The sequence below is a fragment of the Oncorhynchus tshawytscha genome, linkage group LG33, assembly GCF_018296145.1.
Source record: "Oncorhynchus tshawytscha isolate Ot180627B linkage group LG33, Otsh_v2.0, whole genome shotgun sequence".
NCBI lineage: Eukaryota > Metazoa > Chordata > Actinopteri > Salmoniformes > Salmonidae > Oncorhynchus > Oncorhynchus tshawytscha.
In genome coordinates this window covers 7,037,927-7,062,926 of record NC_056461.1, presented here as the reverse complement: position 1 = coordinate 7,062,926, position 25,000 = coordinate 7,037,927, and the positions used below count along the sequence as shown (strand labels likewise).

Genomic DNA, 25,000 nt, shown 5'->3' with positions numbered 1-25,000 from the left:
GCACTGCATAGCTTCACGTTAGTTTCTTTATTGGTTTTTCTTGCAGGTTCACGATAAATAAAGATGATGAACCCAACCCACGCTGCATTTTGGTCCGATTCTTACAACAACGCGCGTGACAGGCTGCCCTCATATGAACCATTTTGTTTCCAGGTAGAAACCTCTGTGGAAAGGTTCTACATTGAACCCAAAAGGGTTCCACTTGGAACCAAAATTGGTTCTTCATGGGGACAGCCGAAGAACCCTTTAAGGTTCTACATAGCACCTTTTTTTCTAAGAGGGTACTCTCAGCAGGCAGACGCTATTGGTGTGTCCGAGCCCTTAGGATTGAGATGACTAGTGACCTCTGATCCATTTAGTGCATCCTCACACGGACCTCACACAGATGCTACTCAAACGGAACGTTACACATCGGCTCTATAGGGGGCTAATGGCAGCAGGTAGCTGGCAGTGTTGGGGCTCATTCTAATTCAATTCCATCTCCCTGTAAATTACATTGAATTCAATAAAAATTCCAGGTCAGTCTTTGAATTTAGAGATAAACAAACATTTCCATGTTTGGTCAATTCCAATAATTCAATTCCCAATTCAATATCATAGCTTTACCGGAAAAATACAAGTATAAATTATTTAGGACTGCAGTCAAGGTTTGATATTAAGTGCATTAATTCCATTAACTGGGAAATGTAGAAATATTGAACTCCAATTCAATTCCAAAGGTGGCATGTTTTTACAATTTCAAATCAATCCCAATTCAAACAGTCCAAAGAGTCTAATTCCAATTAAAATCCAATTCCATAACATGAAGACTGGTGAAATTCAAATTGAATTGAACGTACATTCTTTACTTCATGAGTAAATTCAAGAATTGAATTGGAATTTCAAATTCAATTGGAATTGACCACAACCCTGGTAGCCAGCACTACTAACAGCAGCATGCATGTCTGTTGGCTACAGTCAGTTCTGTTGCGCTGCTAGCGGCATTAGCTGTCAACACAGGTCTGATAGTTTGATATGGGCTTGTCTACAGTGGTGTGCTGGATCAGAGTTAGCTGTGGCCTGATACCTGCTTGCCAGCTGGGCGGTGAGACACACTCTAATGTTCCTGCACTGGTCTTTCAAAAGAGAGCAGTAGACTTTTTCTCTCTCTATCGACAACTTAGCTTGCTCTAGGTCTAATGCAATTTGCTCCTGTCATCAGGCACAACAGGATGTATCAGGGCACAAGACAACTGCTTCCAGTTCACTCTCAACAATATCTCTCTTCTCACTCCCTCCTTCTCCATTTCTCCGTCTCTCATTTTCTCCAGCGCGCACCAAATAGGGGAAATAGGGTTAAACACTGCTGAGGACACACGAGGTCGCCAGATTTAGCTGGCTTGCATCTTAATGGCCTCCTTGGGCTGGAATGCACAAACATATATGAAGTAAAACGCAGTACATTACACTGGCTGGGGCTGCAAGGGAAAACAGAGAGAGGAAGAGGTGGGAGAGAGAGGAAGAGGTGGGAGAGAGAGGAAGAGGTGAGAAAGAGAGGAAGAGAGAGAGATGGGAGAGAGAGGAAGAGGTGGAAGAGAGAGGAAGAGGTGAGAAAGAGAGGAAGAGAGAGAGATGGGAGAGAGAGGAAGAGGTGAGAAAGAGAAAAAGAGAGATGAGAGAGAGAGAGATGAGAGAGAGAGAGAGAGAGAGAGAGATGGGAGAGAGAAAGAGAGAGATGGGAGAGAGAGGAAGAGGTGAGAAAGAGAAAGAGAGAGAGACAAAGAACGAGAAAGAGCGAGAGAGAGATGGGAGAGAGAGAAAGACAAAGAACGAGAGACAGAGCGAGAGAATAACAACCATGGGATATGCGTCAACAGCAACCTTGGGAAAATCCTCTGCATTATCATTAACAACAGACTCATACATTTCCTCAGTGAAAACAATGTACTGAGCAAATGTCAAATTGGCTTTTTACCAAATTATTGTACAACAGACCACGTATTCACCCTGCACACGCTAATTGACAAACAAGCAAACCAAAACAAAGGCAAAGTCTTCTCATGCTTTGTTGATTTCAAAAAAGCCTTCAACTCAATTTGGTATGAGGGTCTGCTATACAAATTGATGGAAAGTGGTGTTGGGGGAAAAACATACAACATTATAAAATCCATGTACACAAACAACAAGTGTGTGGTTAAAATAGGCAAAAAACACACACATTTCTTCCCACAGACCCATGGGGTGAGACAGGGATGCAGCTTAAGCCCCACCCTCTTCAAAATATATATCAACGAATTGGCGAGGGCACTAGAAAAGTCTGCAGCACCGGGCCTCACCCTACTAGAATCTGAAGTCAAATGTCTAGATCTTCTGCACAGATTCTGTCAGACCTGGGCCCTGACAGTAAATCTCAGTAAGACAAAAATAATGTTCTTCCAAAAAAGGTCCAGTTGCCAGGACCACAAATACAAATTCCATCTAGACACCGTTGCCCTAGAGCACACAAAAAACTATACATACCTCGACCTAAACATCAGCGCCACAGGTAACTTCCACAAAGCTGTGAACGATCTGAGAGATAAGGCAAGAATGCCATCAAAAGGAACACAAAATTTGACATACCAATTAGGATCTGGCAAAAAATACTTGAATCGGTTATAGAACCCATTGCCCTTTATGGTTGTGAGGTCTGGGGTCTGCTCACCAACCAAGAATTCACAAAAGGGGACAAACACCAAATTGAGACTGCATGCAGAATTCTGCAAAAATATCCTCCGTGTATAACGTAAAACGCCAAATAATACATGCAGAGCAGAATGAGGCCGATACCCACTAATTATCAAAATCCATAAAAGAGACGTCATTCTACAACCACCTAAAAGGAAGTGATTCCCAAACCTTCCATAACAAAGCCATCACCTACAGAGAGATGAGCCTGGAGAAGAGTACACTAAGCAAGCTGGTCCTGGGGCTCTGTTCACAAACACAAACAGACCCCACAGAGCCCCAGGACAGCAACACAATTAGACCCAACCAAATCATGAGAAAACAAAAAGACAATTACTTGACATTTTGGAAATAATAAACAAAACTAATTAACACAAACTAAAATGTTATTTGGCCCTAAACAGAGAGCACACAGTGGCAGAATACCTGACCACTGTGACTGACCCAAACTTAAGGAAAGCTTTGACTATGTACAGACTCAGTGAGCATAGCCTTGCTATTGAGAAAGGCAGCCGTGGCTCTCAAGAGAATACAGGCTATGTGCACACTGCCCACAAATGAGGTGGAAACTGAGCTGCACTTCCTAAACCGCGTGCCAAATGTATGACCATATTAGAGAGACATATTTCCCTAAAGATTACACAGATCCACACAGAAATCAAAAACAAACCCATTTTGATAAACTCCCACATCTACTGGGTGAAATACCACAGTGTGTCATCACAGCAGCTTGTGACCTGCTGTCACAAGAAAAGGGCAACTAGTGAAGAACAAACACCACTGTAAATACAACCCATATTTATGTTGACTTTCCCTTTTGTACTTTAACCATTTGCACATCGTTACAACACTGTAAATATACATAATATGACATTTGTAACGTCTTTATTCTTTTGGAACTTCCGTGAGTGTAATGTTACCTGATCATTTTATATTGTTTATTTCACTTTTGTATATTATCTACTTCACTTGCTTTGGCAATGAATTGAATTGAGAGAGAGAGGGGGGCAGTGCATGTGATGAGAATGATAGACAGAGAGAGCAGAGGGGGAGCAGTTAAATAGAAATAGGTCCTACAGGGTGAAGGTCTACTTACAGACCCTGCTGTCTACTCAACAACTAGACTATAACATGCAGACTAGGGACATCGGCCAAGTGTCCCGCTGGGAAAGACCAGAAAGAGGAGTTGTTCTGATTCGTGCTCAAAGCAACTCTGCCTGGCTACCCATCCACATCGCTCTGGCCAAACGCCACGCCCACTAACAATTCTTCTCCATTCAGGATGAGTCGTCAATAAATCTATCCAGGTCTACGCAGAAACAGACTGCTCCCTTTTTTTCTTTATTTCACTGGATAGTCTCCCGTTGAAGTGTCCTGAGGTAAGGAATGTTTTTGGAAGTACAACACTGCTGTCTTGACAACAGTTGGCCGTAAGGATTCCAAATCAGAAAAGTACTGTAAGGGCTGATAGGGCAACGTCATAAATCACACTGCAATGAAGAGGAGATGGGTGAGCTACTTTCAGTTCTTTCCCAGAGTTGACTTTTCCCTTAGTCAGCAGTGCTCAGCACATCACTTGATTTCTACTTCTATGTATCCTCTATCTTTTGGGGAGAGTGGGGTAAGTTGAGCCAAAGGGGTGAATTGAGCCACACGTGTGTGGGAATGCTGTGGGAATGTTTTTCAGCGGCAGGGACTGGGAGACTAGTCAGGATCAAGGGAAAGCTGAACGGAGTGGTCCTTGATGAAAACCTGTTCCAGAGCGCTCAGGACCTCAGACTGAAGCGAAGGTTCACCTTCCAACAGGACAACGACCCTAAGCACACAGCCAGGACAAAGCAGGAGTGGCTTCGGGACAAGTCTCTGAATGTCCTTGAGTGGCCCAGCCAGAGCCCGGACTTGAACCCGATCGAACATCTCTGGAGAGACCTGGAAATAGCTGTGCAGCGACACTCCGCATCCAACCTGACAGAGCTTGAGAGGATCTGCAGAGAAGAATGGGAGAAACTCCCCAAATAAAGGTGTGCCAAGCTTGTAGCGTCATACCCAAGAAGACTTGTGGCTGTAATCGCTGCCAAAGGTGTTTCAACAAAGTACTGAGAAAAGGGTCTGAATACTTATGTAAATGTGATATCAGTTTTTTTATATATACATTTGCAAAAATGTCTAAAATCAGTTTTTGCTTTGGCATTATGAGGTATTGTGTGTAGATTGATGATGTAATTAAAAAAAATCTATTTTAGAATAAGGCTGTAACGTAACAAAATGTGGAAAAGTCAAGGGGTCTGAATACTTTCCGAATGCACTGTTTGTCTCAAGTTTTGAGGGAGCATGCAATTAGCATGCTGACTGCAGGAATGTCCACCAGAGCTGTTGCCAGAGAATTGAATGTTAATTTCTCTACGTTATTTTAGAGAATTTGGCATTACGTCCAACCTGCCTCAAAAAAACGCAGACCACGTGTAAACACACCAGCCCAGGACATCCACATCTGACGCCTTCACCTGCAGGATCATCTGAGACTAGCCCCCCTGGACAGCTGATGATACTGTGGGTTTGCACAAGCAAAGAATTCCTGCACAAACTGTCAGAAACCGTCTCAGGGATGCTCATCTGGGGGCTCGTCATCCTCACCAAAGTCTTAACCTGACTGCAATTTGGTGTCGACTTCAGTGGGCAAATGCTCACCTTCGATGGCCACTGGCTCACTGGAGAAGTCTGCTCTTCACTGATGAATCCTGGGTTTCAACTGTACCGGGCAGTATGGTGCGGTGTGGACGAGCGGTTTGCTGATGTCAACGTTGTGAACCGAGTGTCCCATGGTGGTGGTGGGTTTATGGTAAGGGCAGGCATAATGAACGAACACAACTGCATTTTATCGATGGCAATTTGAATGCACAGAGATACCGTGACGAGATCCTGAGGTCCATTGTCGTGCCATTCATCTGCCGCCATCACCTCATGTTTCAGCATGGTAATGCACGGCCCCATGTCGCAAGGATCTGTACACGTTTCTTGGAAGCTGAAAATGTCCCATGGCCTGCATACACTTCAGACATGTCACTCATTGAGCTTGTTTGGGATGCTCTGGATCGACGTGTGCGACAGGGTGTTCTAGTTCCGGCCAATATCCAGCAACTTCACACAGCCATTGAAGAGGAGTGGGACAACATTCCACAGGCCACAATCAGCAGCCTGATCAACTACACGAGAAGGATATGTGTTGCGTTGCATGAGGCAAATCATGGTCACACCAGACACGGACTGGTTTTCTGATCCACACCCCTATCTTTAAGGTATCTGGTTACCAACATATGCATATCTGTATTCCCAGTGATGTGAAAACCATAGATTAGGGCCTAATGCATTTATTTCAATTGACTGATTCCCTTATATGAACTGTAACTCAGGTAAATCTTTCAAATTGTTGCATGTTGCATTTGTATTTATTTTCAGTGTAGATATCTTTGTTAGAAAGAATACTATATTTCCCTTGACAGAGTGATGATGAATGTAAAAAATTGCTAAACTTAACCCACTGTCCCCCATTGAGATGAAAAACAAATCTCTTTTAAATGTTATAATGCTAAACAAATAGGATGTGGAGATCTGTCACATGTAGGACCGGAGACAACCTAGTGATTCCCAAGGATAAGAGTCAGGAGAGGGAACAGAACAGTGCTCGGCTTTGGCACGCAGATGGAAACATTGGACTCACCGCCAGTCAGAGACAGCAGATGAAAGGCAGCGGCTAGCTAGCCTAGCGTAGCACAGGTCAGAGAGCAGCTAACTTGGCCTGAAGGTATTAATAGCTCTGGCGGTGTCTGGCTGCTAGCCCTCTCAGGCCTTAGCAGGGGATGCTTATTGTAGCTTAGCGCTAGCTTAGCTTAGCATGAACGCTAGCTCTTAGCCTACAACCCTACTGAGCACCACGTGCTCGTGAGCAAGCCAAAGCAATACAGGCCACTATAGACTACAGATGCCATAAATGCCATAACAATGCTAGCATGCCAAAGCAACTTACACAGACATTAGACACCTTCTCTTACTCACATGGTACTGTACATACACAGTAGAGTGGACAAGCAATGACTACCACATAGCATAGTACTGTCCGTCAGACTGGTACGGAACACTTGAGGCCAACAAATTCAAATTAAATGAAATTTGTAACGTACAAGTGTAGACTTTACCGTGAAATGCTTACTTACGAGTCAATTTCCCAACAATGCAGTTCAAAAGTAAGAATATTAACAAATAGAGCAAAAGAAACTAGTAACAATAAAATAACAATAAGGCTATATACGGGTTATATACAAGGAGCACTGGTACTGAGTCAGTGCAGGAGGTACAAGGTAGCTGGGGAGATTGATTGAGGTAATATGTACATGTCGTTTCGATGATTGATGAAAGTACTATGCACATTTAGGTAGGGGGTGAAAAGCAGAATGTCTGGGTAGCCATTTAATGAACTGTTCAGCAGTCTCATGGCTTTGGGATAGAAGCTGTTCAGGAGCCTTTTGGTCCCAGACTTGTTGCTACGGTACCACTTGCCGTGCGGTAGCAGAGAGAAGAGACTGTGACTTGGGTGGCTGGAGTCTTTGCCAATTTTTAGGTCTTTCCTCTGACACCGCCTGGTATAGAGGTCCTGGATGGCAGGGAGCCTTGCGGTCGGATGCAGAGCAGTTTCCATACACATTGTACTGCAATGAAAGGCATCATACAGTAGTAGAAAAATGGTCTTCACATGGCTACCATAGGGCTGTCCCTGAACCACTTGAGGTTGCATGTGTACCATATAGCTACAATGCTAGCATATAAGGGAAAAGCACAGGAAACACCACCTGCCTTCCATACAGCATAGAGCTGCCATTGATCCACAAAACCTTGAGGCCATATGAGTTATACTTGACAGAAAAAAAGGGGAGATCAATAAATGTTTTTTTTCTTTTCTTGACGGGGTATATATTTATCTTATGTAGACATAGTTGAAGAATAGGTCATGTAGCTATCTACCAACGATTAAGACCACCTTGACTGCTCTGGTTACATGAAACATAAAAATAACTTTCATTATTGTTTATCTAACTACTGGCTGCATGGCTCACCTGTTTGTTGTTGTCACTGTGGGGCCTCTTGATGGACACAAAATGGCGGATCTTTCTGTAGAGAGATTGAAAGAAAAGCATATTAGATTGGGAACCATATGTAGCCAGTTACCAGTTAACAACCTGTCAACCACCAGTTAACCATTTAAACAACCAGTTAGTAACCAGTTAAAAAACAGTTAACAACCAATTAACTGTAAGCGGTCCTCCTAGACCAGTTGCGTGTATTCATGGATGCCAAGAGAAGCCAGGCTTCCACAAATATTTGACCCCCAAAAATAAAATTATTGTTTGTCTCTCTGTGCTTTCATCATTTTCTGTCAATTCGCAAGTGGCTGAATCTCACTGGAGAAATCATCCGAGTGAGGGAAACAGCGCCCTTCTGTCTCAGTATGTGTAGCCCATGTATCTGATGCTGTCTGGAACAAAAGAGTATGACATGTGTCCGCCCGTAGCATTCGATTGATTGATGCCAGCAAGCATTTGGCCTCCCTTGAAAAACTATTTTAAAATAATTCGCCAATCAGCGTTGAGCTCAACTGTGGGTTGTCCTGGCGCAGAAAAACACCCCCCAAGGGAGACCTGTTTGGATTTGGCTTCGCACCAATCAAATCACATCCTAAGCAACATGTCATCATTCTTGTCTGCTTGTGTTGATGTCCTGCAGTAGTTAGCTTGCAAAACCGTCCTGTTCCTAAGCCATGGACGGAGATGTGGATTTGGACTTGTGGATTTGACTTAATTCTCTTTATACGCCAAACGATTAAGACAGCGGTTCTGATCTTATCATAAATGAATATGTTGTGACACTGGCCTGAGACGATTGAAGTTCAATATGTAGCCTAGATGTAGCAAGTACCATCACGTTAACTAGCTAACTTAGCTGGTTCATTGCTGCCCATGAGAAGAAGTTAGGCTCGCAAGTATTTCAGCTAAGTAGCCAATGAAAACAAAACTAAAAGCATACTGTATGACAGAGCCATAGATCATTTTGTCAACAAGAAAGAGAAGAGGATGGCATTAGCATTCAACTAGTCTACAAAAGCCTTTCATTTTTTCAATTGTGCGCAAACACACACACAGACAGCACATGATATTTAGAAACATTGTTCGGACTAAATTGTTTTTGGTATCTTAAACTTTGTTTCCAGTGTATTAAACTAAGCATATACAGTGCATGCAGAAAGTATTCAGACCCCTTCACTATTTCCACATTTTGTTACATTACATCCTTATTATAAAATTGATTAAATTGAAAAACAAATACTCATCAATCTACACACAAAACCCCATAATTGTTGCAAGTTCATTAAAATTAAAAAACAGAAATACCTTATTTACATAAGAGGCGACTCCGGGATGCTGGCCTTCTAGGCAGAGTTCATCTGTCCAGTGTCTGTGTTCTTTTGCCCATCTTAATCTTTTCTTTTTATTGGCCAGTCTGAGATATGACATTTTCTATGCAACTCTGCCTAGAAGGCCATAATCCAGGAGTCGCCTATTCACTGTTGAGGTTGAGATTGGTGTTTTGCGGGTACTATTTAATGAAGCTGCCAGTTGAGGACTTGTGAGGCGTCTGTTTCTCAAACTAGACAGTCTAATGTACTTGTCCTCTTGCTCAATTGTGCACCGGGGCCTCCCGCTCCTCTTTCTATTCTGGTTAGAGCCAGTTTCGCTGTTCTGTGAAGGGAGTAGTACACAGCGTTGTACGAGATCTTCAGTTTCTTGTCAATTTCTCGCATGGAATAGCCTTCATTTATCAGAACAAGAATAGACTGACGAGTTTCAGAAGAAAGTTATTTGTTTCTGGCCATTTTGAGCCTGTAATCGAACCCACAAATGCTGATGCTCCAGATACTTAACTAGTCTAAAGAAGGACAGTTTTATTGCTTCTTTAATCAGAACAACAGTTTTCAGCTCTGCTAACATAATTGCAAAATACTTTTCTAATGATCAATTAGCCTTTTAAATGATAAACCTGGATTAGTTAACACAATGTGCCATTGGAACACAAGAGTGATGGTTGCTGATAATGGGTCTCTGTAGATATTACATAAAAATCAGCCGTTCCCAGCAACAAAAGTAATTTACAACATTAACAATGTCTACACTGTATTTCTGATCAATTTGATGTTATTTTAATGGACAAAAAAATGTGCATGTCCAAAAGGACATTTTTAAGAGACCCCAAACTTTTGAACGGTAGTGTATATTACTTTTTATAGATTTGCAAACATTTCTAAAAACCTGTTTTTGCTTTGTCATTATGGGGTATTGTGTGTAGATTGATGAGGGAAAATAACCATTTAAGGCTGTAACGTAACAAAATCTGCAATATTTGCTTTGTGGAATTCACCGGAAAGATGTTGCTCTCTGGTTTTGTGATGAAACAAACGTGTGTGTGGTTGAATTCATGCTGCCACTGTGTGACTGTTTGTTGTCATGACCTTATTGTCACGGTGGAGTCTGAACGAATGGAATATACAGGAAACAACACAATTGGGCTTTTTGATTGGCTGTGACTTACCCTCCCTGGCCAAACACAGGCGTGATCTTGACATGCTGCTGTATACTGTCACCCGACTTCCTCCTGGCGTAGTAGATCCCCTGCCACTCCTAGACTTAGAGAAAGCTACAGTCAGGCGACACCATAACACTCCTAGGGAATTACAATCGGACAACTGAATAGAAAACACAGAAGAAAAAAATCTAGATGAATAGTTGGATGTTCTTCAATGAGGTCCCGAGGTTTTTCAGTGTCTAATGCTCTCTCACCTTTCCTTTCTTGATGCAGTTGTTGATGGTGTCTAGAAGATCTGCTCGGTTCTTGTCACTCTTGGGGAGTTCCGTCAGCTCTTTCCCTATCAACTCTCCCTTGTGGTAACCCATCATACACTCAAATGCCGGGTTCACATACTGGGGGAGGAGGGAGAGAGATTGATTGGTTTTTCCATTTGAACTTGATTTATTTCACCATCATTTCACTGAATACCTAAACGACCCAGCAAAGGTCAAGACCGACTGCGTTTTGTGTGTGCGCTCGCGCGCGTGCGTCACTGTCCTAGCGTAGTTTCTCGACCACCGCAAAGTCAGAGTTTGGGCCCTCCCCTCCCTACATTTTAAAAAAACGCTTCAGCCACTCACAAAGCATATACTATCGATCGCTGTCCATGGTTCTGAAATTGCAACGTTTACGCAGCTGCCTATCGATATGCTATCAGATGATGTGGTTGTCATTATCTCATGTTAAGCCTACCGTTTATGTTTCATGAAGCTATAGGCCTACAGGGCCATCCGTCTCATCACTCGTAGGCTTACCAGTGTTCACAGAAGGGGGGTTGCTCTCATGAGCTGCCGCTGGGTCTCCGGCAGTCATCAGCTTAGTTTTCTGGGAGAGGAGGAGGAGGAGAAGGTGGGCCGGCACTCTCACTAGAGGAACTGCCACTGTTCTCGAGGGCAGGACGAAGAGGAAGAGGAGGAGGGCTGGCACTGTAATGGCCGGGATGGGGGACAGTGGTCGGGACTTGTAGGCTGCTACATAACTAAGCCTACTATCTTCTGCCTGCGATGGTGTTTCGTCGGTTGAGGACGAGTTGGTAATTCGGTAATTTGGCACGACCTTGATCAGGTAACACTTTCTTGCGTTGTTTTCGTGCACCACTTGGTCTGGCCTTGTCTTTATCCATCTTGAAGAACATACTCACTCTCCATCCATATCAAGAGTCTGACCTGATTTCCCTTAACTTTTTTGAACTAGATGCACGATGCATGAAGACTATTGTCTGCCTGACTCACCCATACCAATGTAGATTGGTCAACGCAGGTGTCACGCCCTGGTCTTAGTATTTTGTGTTTTCTTTATTATTTTGGTTAGGCCAGGGTGTGACATGGGTTATTTTATGTGGTGTGTTTTGTCTTGGGGTTTTTGTAGGTCAAGGGATTGTGGTTAGTGGGGTTGTCTAGAATAGTCTATGGCTGCCTGGAGTGGTTCTCAATCAGAGGCAGGTGTTTATCGTTGTCTCTGATTGGGAACCATATTTAGGCAGGCATATTCTTTGAGTGTTTCGTGGGTGATTGTTCCTATCTCTGTGTTTGTTTGCACCAGATAAGGCTGTTTAGGTTTTCACGTCACGTTTCTTGTTTTGTATTGTTCGTGTTTATCTTTTATTAAAGATGAATCAAAATAACCACGCTGCATTTTGGTCCGCCTCTCCTTCGACGGAAGAAAACCGTAACAGAATCACCCACCACAAAAGATCAAGCGGCGTGGTGACAGGCAGCGGCAGCAGGAGCAGCGAAAGGAGGAATGGACATGGGAAGACGTTTTGGACGACAAGGGTTGTTACACTTGGGAGGAAATACTGGCTGGAAGAGATAGCCTCCCATGGGAACAGGTGTAGGCACTTAGGAGAGCAGAGGCAAAAGGAGAGAGGAGCCGGCGATACGAGGGAACACGGTTGGCAAGGAAGCCCGAGAGTCAGCCCCAAAAATTTATTGGGGGGGTGGCACACAGGGAGTATGTCGACGCCAGGTAGGAGACCTGCGCCAACTTCCTGTGCAGGCACCGTGTTATGCTGTGGAGCGCACGGTGTCTCCAGTGCGGGTGCATAGCCCGGTGCGGTACATATCAGCTCCTCGTATCGGCCGGGCTAGAGTGGGCATCGAGCCAGGTAAGGTTGGGCAGGCTCGGTGCTCAAGAGCTCCAGTGCGCCTGCACGGTCCGGTCTATCCAGTACCACCTCCACGCACCAGCCCTCCGGTGGCAGCTCCCCGCACCAGGCTTCCTGTGCGTGTCCGCGGCCCAGTACCACCAGTGCCAGCACCACGCATCAGGCCTACAGTGCGCCTCGCCTGTCCAGCGCTGCCAGAGCCTTCTTCCTCTACAGCGCTGCCGGAGTCTCCCGCCTGACCAGCGCTGCCAGAGCTGCCAGTCTGCAAGGAGCTGCCAGTCTGCAAGGAGCTGCCAGAGCTGCATGGAGCTGCCAGAGCTGCCAGTCTGCATGGAGCAGCCAGAGCTGCCAGTTTGCATGGAGCAGCCAGAGCCGCCAGTCAGCATGGAGCAGCCAGAGCCGCCAGTCAGCATGGAGCAGCCACAGTCGCCAGTCAGTATGGAGCAGCCACAGCCGCCAGTCAGTATGGAGCAGCCAGAGCCGCCAGTCAGCCAGGACCCGCCAGATCCGCCAGTCTGCTAGGATCCGCCAGTCAGCCAGGATCTTCCAGATCCACCAGACAGCCAGGATCCGCCAGTCAGCCAGGATCCGCCATTCAGCCAGGATCCGCCATTCAGCCAGGATCCGCCAGTCAGCCAGGATCTGCCGGAACCGCCAGTCAGCCAGGATCTGCCAGAACCACCAGCCAGCCAGGATCTGCCAGAGCCATCTACCTGCCTGAGCTTCCTCTCAGTCCTGAGCTTCCTCTCAGTACTGAGCTTCCTCTCAGTCCCGAGCTACCCCACAGTCCCGAGCTACCCCTCAGTCCCGAGCTATCCCTCAGTCCCGAGCTATCCCTCAGTCCCGAGCTACCTCAGTCCTGAGCTGTCCCTCAGTCCGGAGCTGCCCCTCAGTCCAGTGGGGCCCTTGGTTAGGGTTACTAAGCCAAGGTCGGTGGCGAGGGTTGCCAATCTAAGGACGTGATGCATGCGGACTAAGACTTTGTTGGAGTGGGGTCCACGTCCCGCGCCGGAGCCGCCGTGGACAGACGCCCACCCAGACCCTCCCCTATGGGTTTAGGTGTTCGGCCGGGAGTCCGCACCTTGGGGGGGTGTATGTGGTGTGTTTTGTCTTGGGGTTTTTTTGTAGGTCAAGGGATTGTGGTTAGTGGGGTTGTCTAGAATAGTCTATGGCTGCCTGGAGTGGTTCTCAATCAGAGGCAGGTGTTTATCGTTGTCTCTGATTGGGAACCATATTTAGGCAGCCATATTCTTTGAGTGTTTCGTGGGTGATTGTTCCTGTCTCTGTGTTTGTTTGCACCAGATAAGGCTGTTTAGGTTTTCACGTCACGTTTCTTGTTTTGTATTGTTCGTGTTTATCTTTTATTAAAGATGAATCAAAATAACCACGCTGCATTTTGGTCCGCCTCTCCTTCGATGGAAGAAAAACGGAACAGCAGGAGATGGGACAGAATGCAGATACCCCAGTTAGCCAATGTGCGGGAGCACTGATTGGTCAGGCCAATTGAGGGAGTATGTACATGGATGTGTAGTTAAAGTTACTATGCATATAAGATAAACAGAAAGTAGCAGCAGCGTAAAAAAGGGATTGGGGGGGGCACACAATGTAAATAGTCCGGGTAACCATTGGTTACCTGTGCAGAAGTCTTATGGCTTGGGGGTAAAAACTGTTGAGAAGCCTTTTTGTCCTAGACTTGGCACTCCGGTACCGCTTGCCATGCGGTAGTAGAGAGAACAGTCTATGACTGGGGTGGCTGGGGTCTTTGACAATTTTTAGGGCCTTCCTCTAACACCGCCTGGTGTAGAGGTCCTGGATGGCAGGCAGCTTTGCCCCAGCGATGTATTAGGCCGTACACACTACCCTCTGAAGTGCCTTGCGGTCAGGGGCCGAGCAATTGCCGTACCAGGCAGTGATGCAACCGGTCAGGATGCTCTCAATGTTTCAGCTGTAGAACCTTTTGAGGATCTCAGGACCCATGCCAAATCTTTTTAGTTTCCTGAGGGGGAATAGGCTTTGTCGTGCCCTCTTCATGACTGTCTTGGTGTGTTTGGACCATTCTAGTTTGTTGTTGATGTGGACAACAAGGAATTTGAAGCTCTCAACCTGCCCCGTCGATGAGAATGGGGACCTGCTCGGTGCTTATTTTCCTGTAGTCCACAATCATCTCCTTAATCTTGGTTACGTTGAGGGATTGGTTGTTATTCTGGCACCACCCGGCCAGGTATCTGACCTCCTCCCTATAGGCTGTCTCGTCGTTGTCAGTGATCAGGCCTACCACTGTTGTGTCGTCTGCAAACTTAATGATGGTGTTGGACTCGTGCCTGGTCATGCAGTCGTGGGTGAACAGGGAGTACAGGAGGGGACTGAGCACGCACCCCTGGGGAGCTCCAGTGTTGAGGATCAGTGTGGTAGATGTGTTGCTTACCTACCCTCACCACCTGGGGGCGACCCGTCAGGAAGTCCAGGATCCTGTTGCAGAGGGAGGTGTTTAGTCCCAGGTTCTTTAGCTTAGTGATGAGCTTTGAGGGTACTATGGTGTTGAACGCTGAGCTGTAGTCAATGAATAGCATTCTCACATATGTGTTCCTTTTGTCCAGGTGGGAAAGGGCAGTGTGGAGTGCAATAGAGATTGCATCATCTGTGGATCTGTTTGGGCGGTATGCAAATTGGAGTGGGTCTAGGGTTTCTGGGATAATGGTGTTGATGTGAGCCATTACCAGCCTTTCAAAACACTTCATGGCTACAGATGCTTTGTGTTCTTGGGCACAGGGACTATGGTGGTCTGCTTGAAGCATGTTGGTATTACAGACTCAATCAGGGACATGTTGAAAATGTCAGTCAAGACACCTGACGGTTGGTCAGCACATGCCCGGAGCACACGTCCTGGTAATTCGTCTGGCCCTGCAGCCTTGTGTATGTTGACCTGTTTAAATGTCTTACTCACGTCGGCTACGGAGAGCGTGATCACACAGTCATCTGGAACAGCTGATGCTCTCATGCATGCCTCAGTGTTGCTTGCCTCAAAGCGAGCATAGAAGTGATTTAGCTTGTCTGGTAGGCTCGTGTCACTGGGCAACTCGCGGCTGTGCTTCCCTTTGTAGTCTGTAATAGTTTGCAAGCCCTGCCACATCCGACGAGCATCGGAACCGGTGTAGTATGATTTAATCTTAGCCCTGTATTGATGCTTTGCCTGTTTGATGGTTCGTCGTAGGGCATAGCGGGATTTCTTGTAAGCTTCCGAGTTAGACTCCCGCACCCTGAAAGTGGCAGCTCTACCCTTTAGCTCAGTGTGAATGTTGCCTGTAATCCATGGCTTCTGGTTGGGGTATGTACGTACAGTCACTGTGGGGGACGATGTCCTCAATGCACTTATGGATAAAGCCAGTGACTGATGTGGTGTATTCCTCAATGTCATCAGAAGAATCCCGGAACATGTTCCAGTCTGTGATAGCAAAACAGTCCTGTAGTTTAGCATCTGCTTCATCTAACCATTTTTTTATAGACAGAGTCACTGGTGCTTCCTGCTTTAATGTTTGCTTGTAAGCAGGAATCAGGAGGATAGAGTTGTGGTCGGATTTACCAAATGGAGGGTGAGGAAGAGCTTTGTACGCGTAGAATTTTTGTTGCCCTCTGGTTGCACATTTAACATGTTGATAGAGATTTGGTAGAACTGATTTACGTTTCCCTGCATTAAAGTCTCCGGCCACTAGGAGCGCCACCTCTAGGTGAGTGGTTTCCTGTTTGCTTATTTCCTTATACAGCTGACTGAGTGAGGTCTTAGTGCCCGCATCTGATTGTGGTGGTAAATAAACAGCCACAAAAAAGTATAGCTGAGAACTCTCTAGGCAAGAAGTGTGGCCTGCAATTTATCACAATATACTCTACTTCAGGCGACCAAAATCTAGAGACTTCCTTAGATTTCGTGCACCAGCTGTTGTTCACAAATATGCACAGACCACCCCCCCCTTTGTCTTACTGGAGTGTGCTGCTTGCCGGTGAAGCGTGTATCCTGCCTATGTCGTCATTCAGCCACGATTCCGTGAAACATAGGATATTACAGTTTTTGATGTCCCGTTGGTAGGATATTCGTGATCTTACCGTGTCTAGTTTATTGTCCAATGATTGCACGTTGGTGAGTAACATCGACGGTAACGGCAGCTTTCCTAGTCGCCTTCAGCGGATCCGGCTGGCATCCGGCTCTACTTCCTCTGAGTCGCTTCCTTATGTGAATAATTGGGACGTCTGCCCTGCGGGGTGAGTGATCGCTGTCCTGATATCCAGAAGCTCTTTGTCTAATCCGAGGTGAGTGATCGCTGTCCTGATATCCAGAAGCTCTTTGTCTAATCCGAGGTGAGTGATCGCTGTCCTGATATCCAGAAGCTCTTTATCTAATCCGAGGTGAGTGATCGCTGTCCTGATATCCAGAAGCTCTTTATCTAATCCGAGGTGAGTGATCGCTGTCCTGATATCCAGAAGCTCTTTGTCTAATCCGAGGTGAGTGATCGCTGTCCTGATATCCAGAAGCTCTTTGTCTAATCCGAGGTGAGTGATCGCTGTCCTGATATCCAGAAGCTCTTTGTCTAATCAGAGGTGAGTGATCGCTGTCCTGATATCCAGAAGCTCTTTGTCTAATCCGAGGTGAGTGATCGCTGTCCTGATATCCAGAAGCTCTTTGTCTAATCAGAGGTGAGTGATCGCTGTCCTGATATCCAGAAGCTCTTTGTCTAATCTGAGGTGAGTGATCGCTGTCCTGATATCCAGAAGCTCTTTATCTAATCCGAGGTGAGTGATCGCTGTCCTGATATCCAGAAGCTCTTTGTCTAATCCGAGGTGAGTGATCGCTGTCCTGATATCCAGAAGCTCTTTGTCTAATCCGAGGTGAGTGATCGCTGTCCTGATATCCAGAAGCTCTTAATCTAATCCGAGGTGAGTGATCGCTGTCCTGATATCCAGAAGCTCTTTTCTGCCGTAAGATATGGTTGCAGAAACATTATGTTCAAAATAATTAACAAATATCGCAAAAAACCCCACATAATAGCACAATTGGTTAGGAGACCGTAAAACGCCGTCCATCTCCTCCAGCGCCATTTTTTCCCAACTTCCAATGTTCCAAAATGGCTTAAGGATAACAAAGTCAATGTGTTGGAGTGGCCATCACAAAGTCCTGACCTCAATCCTATAGAAACTTTGTGGCCAGAACGGAAAAAGTGTGTGCGAGCAAGGAGGCCGACAAACCTGACTCAGTTACACCAGTTATGTCAGGAGGAATGGGCCAAAATTCACCCAACTTATTGTGGGACGCTTGTGGAAGGCTACCTGAAACGTTTGACTCAAGTTAAACAATTTAAAGGCAATCCTACTAAATACTAATTGAGTGTATGTAAACTTCTGACCCACTGGGAATGTGATGAAAGCTGAAATAAATCATTCTCTCTACTATTATTCTGACATTTCACATTCTTAAAATAAAGTGGTGATCCTAACTGACCTAAAACAGGGAATGTTTACTAGGATTAAATGTCAGGAATTGTGAAAGACTGAGTTTAAATGTACTTGGCTAAAGTGCATGTAAACGTCCAACTTCAACTGTAAATATGAGATGACCAGTGCATGGGCCCCCAGAGCTTGTGGGCCCCCTCCGGGGAGGGGCTGCAGGATTTTCGCTACGCCAATGGTGTGTGTGTATACCTGTATCACATGGTCTTCACTGGTGATCTCCACAGCCTCCTGACAGTGGTCCAGAGCAGTGAACACTGAGTTACACGCCCTGAGGGAGAGAAGAGAGAGTGATCTGTTTAGTCATACATTGTGTGTGTGTGTGTGTGTGTGTGTGTGTGTGAGGCCCAATGTACCTGAGTTTGAACTGGCAGCGCACCTCTCCATGTTCAATCTGGAGCAACTCATTATAGCAGGCAGAGACACTACTGTTCTCCACATACCTCTGAGAGAGAGAGAGAGAGAGAGAGAGAGAGATGAGCCTGGAGGTAGGACATGTGACGAGAGCTGTGACCTGCTGACATGTTAAATAGACTGCTCACATACTATAAAGTACAGAACAGTTGGTAAACACTGTGATGTGTTTATAAGATGAGCTAGCTGACTGACTGACTGAGCAGATGGATGATAGGATAGCATGAGTGCTTTGAGTTGTCTGGCTCAGTACACTTTACAGAGTCCCAGAGGAGATGGTGGGGGCAGATGTCATGCCATATAAAGTCATATCCCCTCTTCCCCCTATAGTACATAGAGAACATAGAAGGAGAAGAGTGCATACTCTGCTGAGTCCAGCGCAGAGGAGAGGAAGAACAGACTGCTCCTCCTGACCTGAAGGCCTATAGAGTAGAGAGAACAGCATAGGCAGTGCACACTATGACATTATCATCATCATCAGCTCACATAAGATATACAGTGCCTTCAGAAAGTATTCATACCCCTTCACTTATTTCACATTTTGTTGTGTTAAAGCCTGAATTCAAAATGGAATAAATATATTTTGTTTCTCACCCATCTACACACAATATCCCATATTTACATAGCGAAAACATGTTTTTAGAAATGGTTGCAAATTGATTGAAAATGAAATACATAAATATCTCGTTTACATAAGTATTCACACCCCTAAGTCAATACTTTGTAGAAGCCCCTTTGGGGCGATTACAGCTGTGAGTGTTTTGGGGTAAGTCTCGTAGAGCTGTGAGTGTTTTGGGGTAAGTCTCTTAGAGCTTTGGGTGTTTTGGGGTAGGTCTCTTAGAGCTTTGAGTGTTTTGGGGTAAGTCTCTTACAGCTTTGAGTGTTTTGGGGTAAGTCTCTTAGAGCTTTGAGTGTTTTGGGGTAAGTCTCTTAGAGCTGTGAGTGTTTTGGGGTAAGTCTCTTAGAGCTTTGAGTGTTTTGGGGTAAGTCTCTTAGAGCTTTGAGTGTTTTGGGGTAAGTCTCTTAGAGCTTTGAGTGTTTTGGGGTAAGTCTCTTAGAGCTGTGAGTGTTTTGGGGTAAGTCTCTTAGAGCTTTGAGTGTTTTGGGGTAAGTCTCTTAGAGCTGTGAGTGTTTTGGGGTAAGTCTCTTAGAGCTTTGAGTGTTTTGGGGTAAGTCTCTTAGAGCTTTGAGTGTTTTGGGGTAAGTCTCTTAGAGCTTTGCACACCTGGATTGTACAATATTTGGCCATCATTATTTTAAAAATCATTGCTAGACAACCATTTTCAAGTCTTGTCATAGATTTTCAAGCCGATTTAAGTCAAAACTGTAACTAGGCCACTAAGAAACATTCAATGTTGTTTTGGTAAGCAACTCCAGTGTAGATTTGGACTTGTGTTTTAGGCTATTGTCCTGCTGAAAGGTGAATTCCTCTCCCAGTATCTGTTGGAAAGCAAACTGAACCAGGTTTTCGTCTAGCCTGTGCTTATAGCTGTATTCTGTTTATTTTTATCCTAAAAAACTCCCTAGTCCTTGCCAATGACAAGCATACCCATAACATGATGCAGCCACCAACATGCTTGAAAATATGAAGTATGTTGTGTTGGATTTCCCCAAACGTAACGCTTTGTATTTCAGGAAAAAAAGTGAATTTCTTTGCCACATTTTTTGTTGCAAACAGGATGCATGTTTTGGAATATTTGTATTCTGTTCAGGCTTCCTTCTTTTCATTCTAGGCAGTCAGGTTAGTATTGTGGAGCAATGTTGTTGATCCATCCTCAGCCTTCTCATATCAGAGCCATTAAACTCTGTAACTGTTTTAAAATCACCATTGGCCTCAAGGTGAAATCCCGAAGCTGTTTCCTTCCTCTCCGATAACCGAGTTAGGAAGGATGCCTGTATCTTTGTAGTGACTGGGTGTATTGATACACCATCCAAAGTGAAATGAATAACTTCACCATGCTCAAAGGGCTATTCAGCTGGGTTTGTTTTACACATCTACCAATTGTTGCTCCTCATTGCGAAGCATTGAATAAACCTCCCTGGTCTGTGCTTCACTACTCAATTGAGAGACCTTACAGATAATTGTATGTGTGGAATACAGAGATGGGGTAGTCGTTAAAATGTCCTGTTAACCACTGTTATTGAACATGCAATGAGTCCATGCAACTTATTATGCAATTTGCTAAGCTCATTTTTACTTCTGAACTTATTTAGGCTTGTCATAACAAAGGGGTTGAATACTTATTGACTCAAGATATTTCAGCTGTTCATTTTGTATTCATTCAAAAAAAATTCTATAAACAAAATTCCACTTTGACATTTACATGTCAGTCATTTAGCAGACACGCTTATCCAGAGCGACTTACAGGAGCAGTTAGGGTTAAGTGCCTTGCTCAAGGGCATCTCGACAGATTTGTCACCGAGTCAGCTCGGGGATTCAAACTTAATCACTAGGCTACATTATGTGGTATTGTGTGTCGATCAGTCAAACAAAATCTAAATGTAATACATTTTAAATACAGGTTGTAACACAACAACATGTGGAAAAAGTCAAGGGGTGTGAATAGTTTACGAAGGCACTGTATCATTATAGAATACACATACATGTACTGCATGTCATTATCACCATCAACGTGAAAACATGTATCATTATATTTGGTGTGTGTGTGTGTGAATATGTATGTAACTTCAGTTGTGAGAAAAATAATCCTCTTGAATGGCAATAAACGGCATCAATCAATTACGATTTGATAGACGTGTATACTTACGTCTGTGGCACAACGGCCAGAATGACTGTGTGTTCTGAGCGCTTTGTGGCACGAATCAACCTGGATCAACAACACAAGAGATTGATCATCTAAGAGACGGATAAAACAGAAGCGCTCGGAATCCCGCAGATGGTCAAGAAAAATATATATTTTCACAACCACAAAATGATCAAATATATGTTTTGGAAGACTTGAAGTGCTTCTGTGCTTTACCTTTAAAAATTCCCTCGATAACTCACGAGGTTTGAGAGCAATAAGTGTGATTGAGTTGATCGCTTCATTTGACAGACACACAACACGAGAGGAGGCTTTAGAATGAGTGCCAGTATAAACATGTGGGCAGTGGAGGAGTGATGTCATTGGCATATGAGAGAACATTTCTCTACTTTACACAGGCTCACCATGGACACAATGTACTGGAGGGATGGGAGGGAGGAAGGGGGGGAGGGAGGAAGGGAGGGAAGGAGAGGTAGAGGGAAGGAGAGGGAAGGAGAGAGAGGGAAGGAGAGAAAGAGATGAGAGAGAGGGAAGGAGAGAGAGAGAGATGAGAGAGAGGAGAAAAAGGAAAGGGTGGAGAGATGAGAGAGATAAGGAGAAAGAGGGAAGGAGAGAGAGAGAGAGAGAGAGATGAAGAGAGAGAGAGAGAGAGGAGAAAGAGGAAAGGGTGGAGAGAGGAGAGAGAGAAGGAGAAAGAGGGAAGGGTGGAGAGAGAGAGAGAGAGAGATGAGAGAGAGGAGAAAGAGGGAAGGGTGGAGAGAGGAGAGAGAGAGAGGAGAAAGAGGGAAGGGAGAGAGAGAGAGGAGAGGGAAGGAGAAGGAGAGAGAGAGAAGGAGAGAGAGATAAGGAGAGAGAGAGAGGAGAGAGAGAGAGAAGGAGAGAGAGATGGAAGGAGAGAGAGAGAGAGGAGAGAGAGAGATGAGAGAGATAAGGAGAAAGAGGGAAGGAGAGAGAGAGATGAGAGAGATAAGGAGAAAGAGAGAGAAAGAGAGAGATAAGGAGAAAGAGGGAAGGAGAGAGAGAGAAGGAGAGAGAGAGAGAAGCAGAGAGCGGGAAGGGGAAGGAGAGAGAGATGAGAGAGATGAGGAGAAAGAGGGAAGCAGAGAGAGATGAGAGAGAGAGAGAGAGAGAGAGAGAAGGAGAGAGAGAGAGAAGGAGAGAGGGAAGGAGAGAGAGATGAGAGAGATAAGGAGAAAGAGGGAAGGAGAGAGAGATGAGAGAGATAAGGAGAAAGAGGGAAGGAGAGAGAGAGAGGGAAGAAGGAGAGAGAGAGAAGGAGAGAGAGGGAAGGAGAGCGAGAGAAGGAGATAGAGGGAAGGAGAGAGAGAGAGAGAGAGAGATAAGGAGAAAGAGGGAAGGAGGAGAGAGAGAGAAGGAGAGAGAGAGAGAGAGAGAGAGAGAGAGAGAGAGAGAGAGAGAAGGAGAGAGAGGGAAGGAGAGAGAGGGAGGAGAGAGAGAGAGAGAGAGAGAGAGATGGGAGAGAGAGAGAGAGGAGAGAGAGAGAAGGAGAGAGAGAGTGGGAGGAAAGGATACATGTGAGTGAGGGCAAAAGCCTCTTGGCTGGCAGGGGACATGCAGGGAGGGAGGAAAGTAAGGAGAGAGACGAGAGAGAGAGAGATAAGGAGAAAGAGGGAAGGAGAGAGAGGGAAGGAGAGAGAGATAAGGAGAGAGAGAGAAGGAGAGATAAAGAAAGAAAGAAAGAAAGACAGAAAGAAAGAAAGAAAGAAAGAAAGAAAGAAAGAGACTTGTGATAGGTCTTTATTGAGAAGAGAGAAAGCCACTCTCTCTGCTTCTGGGAAAATATTACCATGCGTGACTAATAACTCTAATCACTAGATACTGTATAATGAAGCAAATGATGGTCTGACCACATGATAAATACTGGGTGGGATTATTAGGACAGTTTGAGTTTTTAGTGTATCTACACTGAACAAAAATATAAACACAACATGTTTCATGAGCTGCAAAAAAAATGATCGCAGAAATGTTCCATGTGCACAAAAATCTTATTTCTCCCATATTTTGTGCACAAATAGTTTATATCCCTGTTCTCCTTTGCCAAGATAATCCATCTACCTGACAGGTGTGGCATATGAAGAAGCTGATTAATCAGCATAATCATTACACAGGTGCACCTTGTGCTGGGGACAATAAGGCCACTCTAAAATGTACAGTTTTGTCACAGAACACAATGACACAGACGTCTCAAGTTTTGAGGGAGCATGCAAATGGCATGCTGACTGCAGGAATGTACACCAGAACTGTTGCCAGAGACTTGAATTTTAGATCATTATTGAACTATTCCATCCGGCCTAACAACCACAGACTACGTATAGAAGTGCGGGCGAGCGGTTTGCTGATGTTAATGTTGTGAACAGAGTGCCCCACGGTGCGGTGTTAATTGTATGGTCAGGCATAAGCTACGGACAATGAACACAATTGCATTTTATCGATTTTACAATTTGAACGTTCAGAGACATCGTGACGAGACCCTGAGGCCCATTGTCCTGCCATTAATCCGCCGCCGCCACCTCACGTTTCAGCATGATAATGTACGGCACCATGTCGCAAGGATCTGTGCACAAGCTGAAAATGCCCCAGTTCTTCCATGGCCTGTATACTCACCCGACATGTCACCCATTAAGCATGTTTGGGATGCTCTGGATAGATGTACGACAGTGTGTTCCAGTTCCCGCCAATATCTAGCAACTTCACACAGCCATGGAAGAGGAGTGGGACAACATTCCACAGGCCACAATCAACATTAACAATGAACAATTAACATCCTGATCAACTCTATGCAAAAGGAGGCGTGTCGCAATGCATGAGGCAAATGGTGGTCACACCAGATACTGACTGGTTTTATGATGCACACCCTTAAATGTTTTTTTAAGGTATCTGTGATGCAAATCTGTATTCCAAGTCATGTGAAATCCATAGATCAGCTAAACATTTTTAGATAGCTAAATTAGTTTAGAGGCCAGCTATCTAAACTTGTAATCAAGGTGGAATTACCGGCTGTGTGTGTGTGGGGGGGGAATTGATTTGGTTCGTCAGTGTCACCCAGATATCATATTGAAAATTGCAAACATTTCTCTCCACCCTATGGCAAAATGTGGAGAATTGCATGAAATTAGTTTTAAAACTGTAAAATCTTCTCTCTGCTCCATTGCGAAATGTGTACAATTGCAGCAAACATGCTTTAAAACTGCATAATTTTCTCTACACCCCATGGCAAAATGTGTGGAATTGCACAAAAGTAACTTTTGAAAAAAATGTTTTGCTCACAATGCAATGTGTGTGTATGTGAGGGTATGGATTTGGGTACAATGTGTGTGTATGTGAGGGACAGACAGTATGGATTTGGGTACACAGACCTGTTTACCGACAGCAAGATTTTTTGAGTTTACCGGCAGACAGACCAGACAGACAGACAGACCATCAAACAGTTGCCCAGACAGACAGACAGACAGACAGACAGTTTGAGTTTACCGACAGACAGACAGACAGTTTGAGTTTACCGACAGACAGACAGTTTGACCGACAGACAGACAGACAGACAGACAGTTTGAGTTTACCGACAGACAGACAGACAGACAGACAGACAGACAGTTTGAGTTTACAGACAGACAGACAGACAGTTTGAGTTTACCAGACAGACAGACAGACAGACAGACAGACAGACAGTTTGAGTTTGACCGACAGACAGACAGACAGACAGACAGTTTGAGTTTACCGACAGACAGACAGTTTGAGTTTACCGACAGACAGACAGACAGACAGACAGACAGACAGTTTGAGTTTACCGACAGACAGACAGACAGACAGACAGACAGACAGT

General features: G+C 44.9%; 1 protein-coding gene across 3 annotated transcripts in view; it reads right to left on the bottom strand.

Moving 5' to 3' along the window:
* Positions 1 to 25,000, bottom strand: part of LOC112230809 (high affinity cAMP-specific and IBMX-insensitive 3',5'-cyclic phosphodiesterase 8B) — a 97,091-nt gene that overhangs the window by 29,019 nt on the left and 43,072 nt on the right. For all 3 annotated transcript variants that reach the window (XM_024397136.2, XM_024397135.2, XM_024397137.2), the window contains exons 4-10: positions 21,163 to 21,222; positions 18,759 to 18,816; positions 18,337 to 18,425; positions 18,173 to 18,251; positions 10,590 to 10,730; positions 10,342 to 10,430; positions 7,815 to 7,869 (exon numbers count right to left, since the gene is read on the bottom strand). In XM_024397136.2, coding sequence (XP_024252904.1) covers positions 7,815 to 7,869; positions 10,342 to 10,430; positions 10,590 to 10,730; positions 18,173 to 18,251; positions 18,337 to 18,425; positions 18,759 to 18,816; positions 21,163 to 21,222 — 571 coding nt within the window. The remainder of the gene's footprint in view (positions 1 to 7,814; positions 7,870 to 10,341; positions 10,431 to 10,589; positions 10,731 to 18,172; positions 18,252 to 18,336; positions 18,426 to 18,758; positions 18,817 to 21,162; positions 21,223 to 25,000) is intronic.